Raw genomic sequence first — 12066 nt, 5'->3', positions numbered from 1 at the left:
CCCGTGTTTAAATAGGCAACGGCCAGGCGATCCGAGTCAACTGGCAGGTTGTTAACCGCCTTGATGACGCGGCACGACCTTAGAGGCCCACGTGCCTTTTGAATCTTGCATTTACCTTGTCTGTTTTTCCACGAGTTTATATCTTCCATCCAAGAGCATCATGTGATATGATTATAGTTATAACCACGGACGCGGACGGGACGTTAATTTTGGACGAAAAAAATGGGCCGTCACAGAGTTCAGATGATTGGTGGGACGAAGGACCGTCCACTGGTTCCCTGATGGGACAATTGATTCATCCATAGATGAAATAACAGTCCCGTCCAGGGCCTTGGATGGCAGACGGGACGGCTTTTGCGTCCTGCGAGAGTCATGCATATGCCTGAGAGCTCCAGTTGGAATTCGACACGTGCTGGTGCCACGTGTCAAATTCCGAGTGGCCTAAGGCACTGCTTCGTCCCGGATGTGGGACGGTTTTGGGACAGGACAGAACGTGGACTAAAATATTAGGGACGGGACAAACTCTGGACGGGCGATTCTGATGTACTACTAAAAATTGGGATGTAGGACAGGATGATCTTAGTCACGTCCCGTCCTTTGTCCCTGTCCTGGATGATTGTGCACTATAAGTATAGTGCACCATCGTCCGTCGGAAAGGCAGGATGGGATGGGACGGGACAATGGTCGACCCATCCCATATCCCAGTTTTAGAGATTCTTTTGAACCGTCCCATCCACAGTTCGTCATGCTCCTGCTCATGTCCTGTCCCGACTGGAAACCATCCCGTCCAAGACATGCTTGTCCCGTATGACATCGGGGACGAAAAAAATAGGTCCTGGCTCAGCTCTTATGAACATTGGGCTCCCCCTCAGCTTTCCCTCTTAGCTCCCTCCCAGGCTCCTGGTCCCTGCTCAGCTTTCCTTCTCTGACTCTCGGCTCCCCCTAAGCTCCCTCTCGGGTCCTGCTCACATCCCGTTTGGTTGCCACGGGATGAAAAAACATTCCTGTCTGCTGTCCAAGGCCCCCAAACAGAACTGTTTTTTCTGTCCCGTGGCAAAAAACTATCCTGTCCAGAGACTAGCGGACGGTTCTATGTCCCGTCATTTGTCCTATCTCCCATATGGGACGATTTTTTTGTCCATGGGTGAAATAACTGTCCCATCTGCATCTGTGCACTATAGATGTGATATAAAAACAACAAAAAAATATGGTCGTTCTTGCACCTTAAATTGAATTTATGGTCGTTGCATTAGACAAGTCTGTTAGTTTGAGTTTCCAATAATTAATATATCTTTGCTTGAGATGGTTTTGTGGTGTTTGATATGCCCATGGTGGTTAATCCAATAATGTATTGAGCACTGCAGAGTTCTCAAATTTTCAAGGTCTAACCTTTCTAAGTTTCAATTCCAACAGAATAATAAAATTTTGAGATATGACAACCAATTCATTGATTATATGGCCTATCATTTCCCTTCGTAGCACTGGGTTATGATATAAAAAACACTGTAACGTTGTAAGGGGCCCCATTGGAAGAAATTATAAGGTATAATAATAATATGATATATGGACTGAGAAGGAAAAGTTTTCAAAAATGTTATCAGAATAAACAAATCATGGAAAAATCCTAGAAACACTTAAGAAATGTGAGATCCTTTGTAGGCACTCGCAGAATCTAATGACACCATTTCAATAAAAAATCATTGACTATTGTCCAGTGATTTTTCTCTAGATGATTTGATCTCAGGTATCAGATGCATTCAAATTTTTTTAAACGTAACTAATCACTGTATTTCTAGTAATGAATTAGGAAATGAGCTAGATTAATCAATGCAAATGCTTTTATAAAAACCATAGATTTCCTTGTGTCCTAAGTTTCACTTTTCGTGCTCTTGCCTTAAGCTGCATACTAATTATGTTTCCATGACATCATTTCTCATTCACATAGAACATTAGATTCTATCTTTTGGAGGTGAATAGAGTGCTTTCTTTTATATTTGTGTAGGACAAAAGGAAGTCATTTATGTACATTTGAACATATGCACTGATGGATTCTGCCAATATTATGCTGTTCAAATAGCACATGAAAAGTGAATCAAATTAAACCCCTATGAATTAAATACCAAAATATTTAATGATTATATGACACTGTGCAGACTAAGAAATATAAACCTATATGAACTAGATGCATCCGTGTGATCCTAAGCACGGTTGCTCGTCATCTTCTTCTCGATCATTCCTAGTATAGATTTGAGACGATCTTCTTGCCGTTCTAGCCACACCAAGAAGGTAGGCGGCTCAAAGCCTGTGTGAATAATCCTAAGATATCTAGCGAACCTCCTATGTGTACCTCTCTAGGTACATGTACTAATCTAGTTAATGATAATAATGTATTATTCACTCCTGGCTGGTTAGCCCAACCAAGTTGACTACATTAAATCGATACATATATATAGTGAAACTTTGATCATTATACCATAATCAATAAGTGATAATTTTTTATATTTTATGGTGGATATAAAGAAATCTAACAACCTTTTCATGGTATCTGTTTGTCATTAGTGTTAGATTCTTCTTCTATAGATGATCAACAATAAGTTTTATGCAATGGAAAAGCAAATCAATTTATATACTTTTACAAAACAATACGATGATCAAGTCACCTTGCCTTTTGCGAAGTCTGTTGTTGCTTGATTCCTGAAGCGAGCCCTATAGAGCCATGCAAATGTGTGTTTCTTGGATGTATCCACACAGTTATAGACATTTCAAATCTAATTTTTGTATTATTTAATCAGTACCATCATATATCTTATTGCCATTTTAGTCACACGGTGAGACAATGACACTCAAGGAACAATGGGAGAAGAAGAAAGGCCGTACAATGATAAACTTGCACAATGTTTAATACTTAATATAGTGTATTCATTGAGGGTCTTTAGACATTTTATAATTAATGTGGTGTGTCCATAAAAACCTTTTTACTTTATACATATCATATGGTGTATAATAAACTAAGGGGTTCTATGGCCTTTATTATGGAAAAACTAAAATGATTAATGTAGTGAAAGGCGAGTAATGTAGTCATAACGACATTCGGAATCTATTGATCAAATGACTTGAACACGTACATGAGTTTGTTGGAATACCAAAATAAAACAAGTGACGTTTATAAAAGGCCAAGAACAAAAATTTCTATGCATCTTCAAAAGTCATATAAGCTGGCTATAAAATGTACCATATAAATGGGTAGGTCTATTTGAAATATAATTCCAAATATATGTTTTAATTAAAATAAATGAATGCATTTTTTTAGTATATAAATTATTGTAATCTCCTAAGGTATGTCATGTTAGTGTCTTAGAATATATACGTCGATTATTTCAAAATTTTCAGGAGATGAAACACCTGATACTCGAAAGCTTAAAAGACTTTAACCAAACAGTATTTCAAAATAACATCTACTTGGAAGAATGCACATTATATTTATTATTTTTTCGAAATTATTATTTAATTGAATAATTCATCTTATTATACCAAATAATTTATTGAATAACTAAGAAAATTAAGATTATGCCCTTAATTCGTCTCAAAAAACACATTGACTTATGAACTATCAAACACGGGAAATGACATTATTAAACTCGGCCCAGTATTAAAAAAACCATTAATATTTTTAGCAAAATTAAGACTCATGCCCACATATCTACTAATATGCATGCTATGCTATGAATTACATTGTACTATTTGAGATCATGTAGTTGAAAATGTTTCTTAGTTAGAAAATCATGCCACCTGAGGATCAAAGGCTTCAGGAGATAAATGGGACCTTATCACGACACAATAAAAAAATACTTAATATATCAGTTAATAATTCTATTAAATAATTTTGTGCCACAAGAAGCTATGAACATTATATCTAGTCTTGAGCTCAGTTCCAACATTTTGATGGTCTCAGGGATTTCTAATGGCAGAAGCTTTTTATTAAATGTTCTTCTTAATTTTGAATTTTTCTTCATTTTATTTTTCATTAAAAATCAAGACACTATGATATAAATCCTTACCAAGAGTTACACGATGACATAAAACATAGACGACTTGACAACACATAATCATCTAAATATGAATGAGAAAGAACTATTTTTATCTCATACTTGATTTAAGGCCATATACCATCACTAATTTTTTGGCAGTAAAGATAACCTTGGGCACCATTGACATCCATCCATATCTAGTCTGAGACGACAATAAACGTCATAGTAGAACACGAGACAACTCCATTTGGTTAAATACGATTCGTCACTAATTGGCATTCATAGGCTTGCCAAATGGGCTAAAACACCAAGGGGGGAAATATTTTCTGCTATCTCTATCTTTTTTCTTCCTCTATCATTTTTTTTTATTAGAGAGAATCATGCAGTTCCCAGAACCTCTCCTTGATTGATAAACAAGTAAGAAGAGCCTAGCAGAACTTTCTGTTATCATCATACTGATGGGCCAATTACCTGGCATGGTTGCCCAACACTGGGCCATTCACTGTGCATCCATTTCTTGACCGGCCCACTCAGCTTGGCCAAGTCCTCCGTCTACTCTCTCTCTTCCTCCCTGGTTCTCCATCGCCGCGGAGAAGGTGTTGCACCTTCTCCGGCGGCAGAGGTCCGGCCATGGCGCACCTCGAAGCGGCTCTGCAAGCCTGCTCGTCCTTATCACGGCTCCGCCAGATTCACGCCCACTTGATCGCCGCCGGGCTATTCCAGACCGCGCCTTCCCTCCGCTGCAAGCTGCTCGACCTCTGCGCCGTCTCCCCCTTCGGAGACGTCCGCTACGCCACCCTCATCTTCGATCGAATCCGACGGCCCGCAACCAACGACTGGAACGCGATCCTCCGCGGGCTCGCCCGCGGCCCCGACCCGCTCGCCGCCGTCGCCCTCTTCGCCGCCATGGCCCGGCCGGGCGGCGCCAAGGACGACGCCCTGAGCTGCTCCTTCGCGCTCCTGGCCTGCGCCCGCGCCGGCGCGGCCCGCGAGCCCGCGCTCCTCCACGCCCGCCTCCTCCGCCGCGGCTTCGCCGCCGACCTCCGCCTCCGCACCACGCTCGTCGACGCCTACGCCAAGTCCGGCGCCATCTCCGCCGCCCGCAAGGTGTTCGACGAAATGCCCAGGAGAGACGTGCCCACCTGGAACGCCCTCATCCACGGGCTCGCCGCGGGGGCCCGCCCGGGCGAGGCGCTGGCGCTGTTCCGGGCCATGGCGGGGGAACCGGCGGGGCCGCCGCCGGACTCGGTCACGGTCCTCGGCGCGCTCGCGGCCTGCGCCCAGCTGGGGGACCTCGCGGCCGGCGACTCCGTGCGGCAGTTCGCGGCCCGCGCCGGCCTCGACAACGACGCCCGCGTGCGCAATTCCCTGGTGGACATGTACGCCAAGTGCGGCTCCATCGCCGGCGCCGTGGAGGTCTTCGCCGCGACGCCGCCGGCGGCGCGGTCGCTGGTCTCCTGGAACAGCGTGATCGCGGCGATGGCGCTGCACGGGCAGGCCGGGCGCGCTTTCCGGCTCTTCCAGGACATGTCGGAGAGGGGGATCGAGCCGGACGCGGTGACCTACTTGGGGGTCCTCTCGGCCTGCAACCACGGCGGGATGGTGGAGGAAGGGCTGAGCATCTTCAAGGCCATGGCGGGGGAGCGGAACGTGAAGCACTACGGCTGCGTCGTGGACATGCTGGGCCGGGCCGGGCGAGTGGAGGAGGCGTTCGAGCTGGTGGCGGGCATGGCGGGGGAGCCGGACGTGGTGCTCTGGCAGACGCTGCTGGGCGCGTGCAAGACCCACGGCGACGTCGCCAGGGCGGAGCTCGCCGCCGCGAAGCTGGAGGAGATGGGCTCCGGCGGCGACGGCGACTTCGTGCTGCTGTCCAACGTTTACGCGGCGGCGCAGCGCTGGCGCGACGTGGGGCGGGTCCGGGCGGCGATGGCGGCGCGCGATCTGCGCAAAGTCCCGGGGTTCAGCGCGGTGCAGGTGGGCGGGGCGGCGCGCAGGTTCGTCAACGGCGGGCTGAGGGAGCACGCGGGGTGGGCGGAGATTCTAAGGAAGGTGGAGGAGATGAGGGGGAGGGTGGCGGAGCTGGGCTACGCGGCGGCGACGGCGGGGAACGTGTTGCACGACGTGCTGGAGGAGGACAAGGAGGAGGCGCTGTGGCACCACAGCGAGAGGCTGGCTATGGCGATGGGCTTGGTCGCCGGGCCGCCGGCGGCGGGGGAGGAGATTGTGGTGGTGAAGAACTTGAGGATCTGCAACGACTGCCACGCCGTGGCCAAGCTCGTCTCCAGGGCCTACGGCCGGGTCGTCGTGGTTCGGGACCGGGCTCGGTTCCACCGCTTCGAGGGCGGGGTCTGCTCTTGCGGCGACTACTGGTGACCTGACTTTGGACGGACGGAAGGGGACGTCGTCCGTTTGGCGATTGTGGCGGTGACCCAGTAAAAAAAGGAGCGATTTTTTTGGTGCCCAGATGGGTTGCTTGCTGGGAGTCGACCGGAGTTAGGGTTTTGGGTACGTATTTAACGGGTTTGGGTTGGAGGGGTTGAGAAGAAGGGGAAGATGCCGCGGCCGGAGGTGCAGGCGCCGCCGGAGATTTTCTACGGCGAGACGGAAGCGCGCAAGTATACCACGTCCTCACGGATTATCGAAATTCAGGTTCTTTCTCTTTTCTCTCTCTCCCCCTTTCTCTCCTTTTCTGGAGCGATTACGATTCATCTTTTATCTTCTTCTGTTGTATTGACGGGGGGGGGGGAGTTCTTGTTGATTATGCAGAACAGGATTTCTGAGAGGGCGCTCGAGCTGTTGGCGCTCCCTGACGATGGCGTCCCTCGTCTTCTTCTCGATATAGGTGTGTTTAGACTGGAATCTGTCTTGTTGATCTCGCTTTCGTAGAGACGTCGCTTGAATTTTAAAGGGTTTTGTATGCGTGAAGGATGTGGCTCGGGACTCAGCGGTGAGACGATCTCTGAGAATGGGCATCACTGGATTGGATTTGATATCTCACAAGCCATGCTAGGTAAGCCCCGCTGTTTTTCATTAACGTGTAAGAGCGTTTGGAATTCGCCTTCCTTTCTTCTGGGGCACTCATGAATGGCTTTGTTTTGATGGTTTCTAGACGTGGCAGTGGAGCGGGAAGCCGAGGGTGATCTCGTTCTTGCTGATATGGGCCAGGTATGAGATTATCTTGATACTGATATTCTGACAAAGAGGACGGGTCGGGGTCGGTCGTCTGTGTCGACAGGTCGAGTCTGTTTACCTGATCCAGCCAGGCCTGTTAAGAATTGATAAGTATACGTACTAACATATGATTAAGAGTTGATACGATGAGAATGTACAATTCGTTGTAATATGGGACCGCTTGAACTGAACGGCCGACCCAACCTGACCCAGAGGATCGGCCAACCTGGGGTCAGGTCGGATCGACGGGCAGAGCCGACTCGACACTCTGCCCATACTTTGAAATGATGTTTAACTTATTTGCGTCTGTGTTTTCTTTTTTCTCTGTGGTATCACCACCTTCTGTTAAGGATAAATGATTTTGTATAATTATGAAGTTTAATAGGAAGTGATTCCAAGTCTATCTACACCGCTCTCATTTTGCGTGTTAAAGACTACCATCTGTCTACTAATGCGGAAACAGAGGAGAATTGTAGTGATTATACGCACTCAAACCATCTCTTTTCTTAGGGGCTTGGATTGCGACCGGGTTGTATAGATGGCGCCATCAGCATCTCCGCTGTGCAGGTATACTGTAATTATATTTTGCGTCTCATTTATCTGTGCTCTTAGGTTGAACGCCGTATTCAAAGCAGTGTATTTGACAGTGCCTTCCTTCTTTGCGCAGTGGCTGTGCTATGCAGACAAATCTTCTCATGAACCAAGGCTTAGATTGAAGTGAGTGCTTCTCATTTCCCAGAAGATGAATCCGAGCTTCTTTCACTATTATTCATTCACTCATGGCTTGTGTTGACGATGTGCGGCAGGGCATTCTTCGGGACACTGTACAGGTCCCTGGCCCGGGGAGCGAGGGCAGTTCTTCAGCTCTATGCAGAGAACATGGACCAGTCTGAGATGATAATGTCTTATGCCATGCGATCTGGCTTTGCAGGCGGAATGGTTGTCGACTGGCCGCACAGGTAATGTGACTTTTCTGAATTCTTTTGTTTTTCAGTTGGGGATCTGGTCGGTTATGAGTCATCTTTTCTTTTGAACCTTGAGGTACTTGACGCAGCAGTCGTCTATCATATTTGTTGATTGAATTATCGGAACTTGGAGCTCATTTTAAGTGCTGAAGCAAGGAGCGTTCGGTTCCGACATGGGCAATGAAAAATGGGCTTTGATGAATCATGATCATCATCATCATAGTCATTTGTTCAAGCCAGACATGGATTATGTCGACGATGAGAAATTGGCCTTCTATCCAGCTGAAGACAGAACTTTTATTCAAAGGTTTACGCATCCTCTAAGACTATGATACTACGATACGATGATTGTTCTGAAGAATTCGTCGCTATCCTCATCATTCTACTATTGACGACGAATTCGTTACCCCTTGGACGTGCTGTACTCATGATTGAGACGATGACTAAGTTATCATCGTCCTAGATCAAACCCTCCTTAAATGTTGGTGGTAGCATTCATAAGACTCTCTTGATGATGGGGGAGATGTCGTAGATCATTCTCTTAAAAGCATCGTTACTACGGTTGCATCTTGAATAAAGGGTCAGTCCTGTGTTTCTAATCGATTGACTAATTTATTTGGAAGGATTGATTATGCCGTGGTGGATAAGTATTTTCAAAGGTAGATTATCATATATACTCGAGTGGCCGAATTATGCTGTTATGTATGTAGAATACCTTTCACTAGTTACTTCTAAACACGTCATTGATGATCATTTATGATCATCAGTGATCATGGATGATGTAAACCTGCCATTATTCAGAACCCTGCATGGATGAAATAGACAAAATTGTTTAGGCGATCGTATGAATCTGTTACGATTTTCAATCCCTATCAAGGGTATTTAAATCATTCATCAAGGTTATTGCTGAGTTGGCTGGAAACTCTGGGCTTGCAACCATTGTTCTTCTATATCCCTCTCTTTCTCTACCATTCTTAGACCTTCACCAGGTCGCTATTGGAATTCTGGCAGAAGTGTTTTTCACGATTTACTTCCATTGTGATACGGGCCTTGATATACGTTTGTATTGGGAAGGAGGGAAAAAGAAAGGGTGGGCACTGAGATGGAGAGGGATGAGACATTGAGTCAAGCAGCAACTAATGTTCCATTTTTACAATTTACTTCCATATTGATACGGACCTTAACATATATTTGTATTGTGGAGGAGAGCGATGAGACAATGAGTCAAGCAGCCACTAATCTTGGTTCTTGACTGCCCTTCTTGGTGGAGCGCTACGAGTATTTGAAGTGAAAGAGACAGCCTAACCCAAAACACCGAATGTTGAATATGCATCTATTGGGTATCATGTTGAAAACAGCCTAACCCAAAACAATTAGGGTAAATTATTGTTACGTTGACTTTCTCTCTCATTCTTTTCGTGCATTTTTTAGTGCAAAAGCAAGGAAAGCCTACATTGTTCTGACGTGCGGCCCGCCTACAGTTTCTGGGGCTCTTCCCAAGGGTAAGGGTGAGGATGGGGAGAGCTGCTCCGAAAGTGACGAGGAAGATAGTCGAACAGTAAGTTTATCTCAGGCTCTCTCTCATTCATTTTTATCTTAGGACAATATAGATGAGCGTTTCTGAGCATGTAAACATTGTTGTTTTGGTTTGTGCAGGTTCATATTTCAGACAGGAATCGCCCAAGAAAAAAGCAGAAGACATCAAAGAAAGCCAAAGGCAAAGAATGGATATTTAAGAATAAGGAGAAGAGGGTACGGAGGGGCAAAGATGTCCCCCATGACTCAAAATATACGGGTAGGAAGAGGAAGTCCACTTTTTAATTATTTGTTGTATTTTCGGATCTTTGTATGCTGATACCTTTCTGAAGCTATAAGAGCACTCAAAATAACTTCATTAATTCTTGAGATACCATCATATTTTAAGACTAATTGTCCTTTGATTACCACTCCGTTTGTAGTTGTGTGGCGATGTTTCCCTTGAAAAGAATGATACAATCATCAAGTTAACCAACGTTTACTGTCAAAGATGAAAACGTTATGGGTGTATATGCTGGGGCTAATGTTTTGGATGTGTGATTCCACCACCTTCCTTAATCCAACATGGTGAATTAGTTGATAAGAGAGCTGAAAAATTTATATGTCATCTGTAGCCGTTTCGAGTTGCCATTCTAGTGTCGGGTTATTTTCACTCTACTATGTTAGTGTTGGATGAATTCAGTTTACTTCAATGTCATACAACCGAAGGTGACCCACTTATGGGATCCGACACATTTGATTTCATACAATGAGCTCAAATCTCTTATCATAAAAAACCAGTGGGATCCGACTCTGAGCATTGCATGCCCAAAATGGTAACTATTTTTGTTCTGAGCACCAATTTGGGAGCTATGTTTCGTTTGCCCAAATTTGTGATTTGGAGATCTGTTGACTAATAGCACTGATTTAGGGACCTGCATAAGTGTCAGCCAAAAGAGTTCACAAGTACATAGTGTTCACAAGAAACAATTTACCACAATTAATAAACAGGAACAGTCCAATCATTGGTTGATCTGAGATTTATATTTTGAAAATTTTACTTAGTGAGTTTGTTCTTTGATTTACTTGCAACATTATTTGATAATGTGGTCCACTCAAGTACTTCCAGTATTAGGCATGGGACTCTTAAGTGAACCACGATGTCAAATTTACTCACAAGGATGAGCGAGTTAATAAATTTCTGTGCACTGACCTTCTTTGAAGAACTACACCATTTATTAGTCAAGTTAATGTCTTAATTTGGTAAGTTTATGAATTATTTTTATCAACATATAGATTAAGTAATCAATGATTGGTTAAACTCAAGTCGTTTGTTAAGTATAATGGAACCTTGATGTATAATCCCTTATTTGCTTGACACTCTTAAGATGATTTGCAGTATGATGAATTGTGAAGCCCTAATCCGTCATCCCAGTAGTATTGATGTGTTTGGGAAATCATTCAAGAATAATTTCTGTCATGTCGATACTTTAGCAACTGATTTTATCATATTAACTTCTCTGAGCTATCACCTCTAATACCATTGGCGAAAAATTATATCTATATTACACAATCAACTTTAACTTATTGCTACAATTATGGAAAGATGGTTTACAATCCCATGATTAAGAGTTGTAGGTCAAGTCTAGAAGTAACTGTCTATCTGCAACATACCTATTTAGTTATAGGCCCATGATTGGGGTGAAACTTAAATGACTCACACATCAAAAGGTTGAAATCAAAATAGACACAATGATCAAATTATCTTGACATGAATTGCCCCTTTATTTTGTTGGGTTCTTATGGCCTTGATCTGGATGAACATAAGGATTCCATGCAATGAACTTATTGGCAGAATCGCAACAACATCAACAAAAACATGAAACAAAGCACCTGTGCATGGATAACATCCTTGATTTCTTGGATCTTGGATGAGACGAGTTGATCTGCTCATGCGTGCAGCCTCTATGGATAGTCCACATGATTCATAACTACTCTTACTATAGGACAGTGGCCTAGCCAACTCTTAGATTTGCTCTACCCATACTTTTTTGGTTCTCTCCAACATTACCTACTTGTCCAACTGTTGCTGAGCAGTTTCTGGTTATCAGACGGACCTTCCTAGTAGGTAACCTTAATATGTTCGATTTACCTTTTTTGCAATCAATTTCGCATCAGCACATGCTGCTGTAAAAAATTGTCCACCCTTTCCAAGTGGGATTTTTATGTTATGTGTTACCGGGCCTAAGGGCATATCGATTGAAGTAGATTCTTCTTTTTTTTTTCCAAAAAACCTGATAGCATGTAATTTATAGTATTACTTTCATACATATTGCATTTTTATTTGTACTAAAATGATTATAATTGCATGCTATCACACTAAAAAT

The 12066-nt window shown here is 44.2% G+C and overlaps 2 protein-coding genes across 3 annotated transcripts; both read left to right on the top strand.

Moving 5' to 3' along the window:
- The first annotated feature begins 4529 nt into the window (after positions 1 to 4529).
- Positions 4530 to 6487, top strand: LOC144711216 (pentatricopeptide repeat-containing protein OGR1, mitochondrial-like). The gene has a single exon (XM_078585146.1). The coding sequence runs from the start codon at positions 4659 to 4661 to the stop codon at positions 6399 to 6401; it is 1743 nt and encodes a 580-aa protein (XP_078441272.1). The 5' UTR covers positions 4530 to 4658; the 3' UTR covers positions 6402 to 6487.
- RID2 (S-adenosyl-L-methionine-dependent methyltransferases superfamily protein) lies at positions 6442 to 10062 on the top strand. Of its 2 annotated transcripts, XM_078585151.1 has the most exons (9): positions 6442 to 6677; positions 6795 to 6870; positions 6955 to 7038; positions 7138 to 7193; positions 7710 to 7766; positions 7867 to 7916; positions 8006 to 8158; positions 9596 to 9722; positions 9821 to 10062. In XM_078585151.1, the coding sequence occupies exons 1-9, from the start codon at positions 6582 to 6584 to the stop codon at positions 9983 to 9985; spliced, it is 864 nt and encodes a 287-aa protein (XP_078441277.1). In that variant the 5' UTR covers positions 6442 to 6581; the 3' UTR covers positions 9986 to 10062. The 2 variants fall into 2 exon arrangements, with proteins under 2 accessions (XP_078441277.1, XP_078441276.1); XM_078585150.1 differs by having other exon boundaries at positions 6442 to 6870.
- Positions 10063 to 12066: the final 2004 nt, after the last annotated feature.

The sequence above is a fragment of the Wolffia australiana genome, chromosome 13 (genome assembly GCF_029677425.1).
Source record: "Wolffia australiana isolate 7733 chromosome 13, ASM2967742v1".
In the NCBI taxonomy this organism is placed as follows: domain Eukaryota; kingdom Viridiplantae; phylum Streptophyta; class Magnoliopsida; order Alismatales; family Araceae; genus Wolffia; species Wolffia australiana.
Note: the sequence above shows the minus strand (reverse complement) of the source record. Positions and strands in the feature narration are given on the sequence as shown.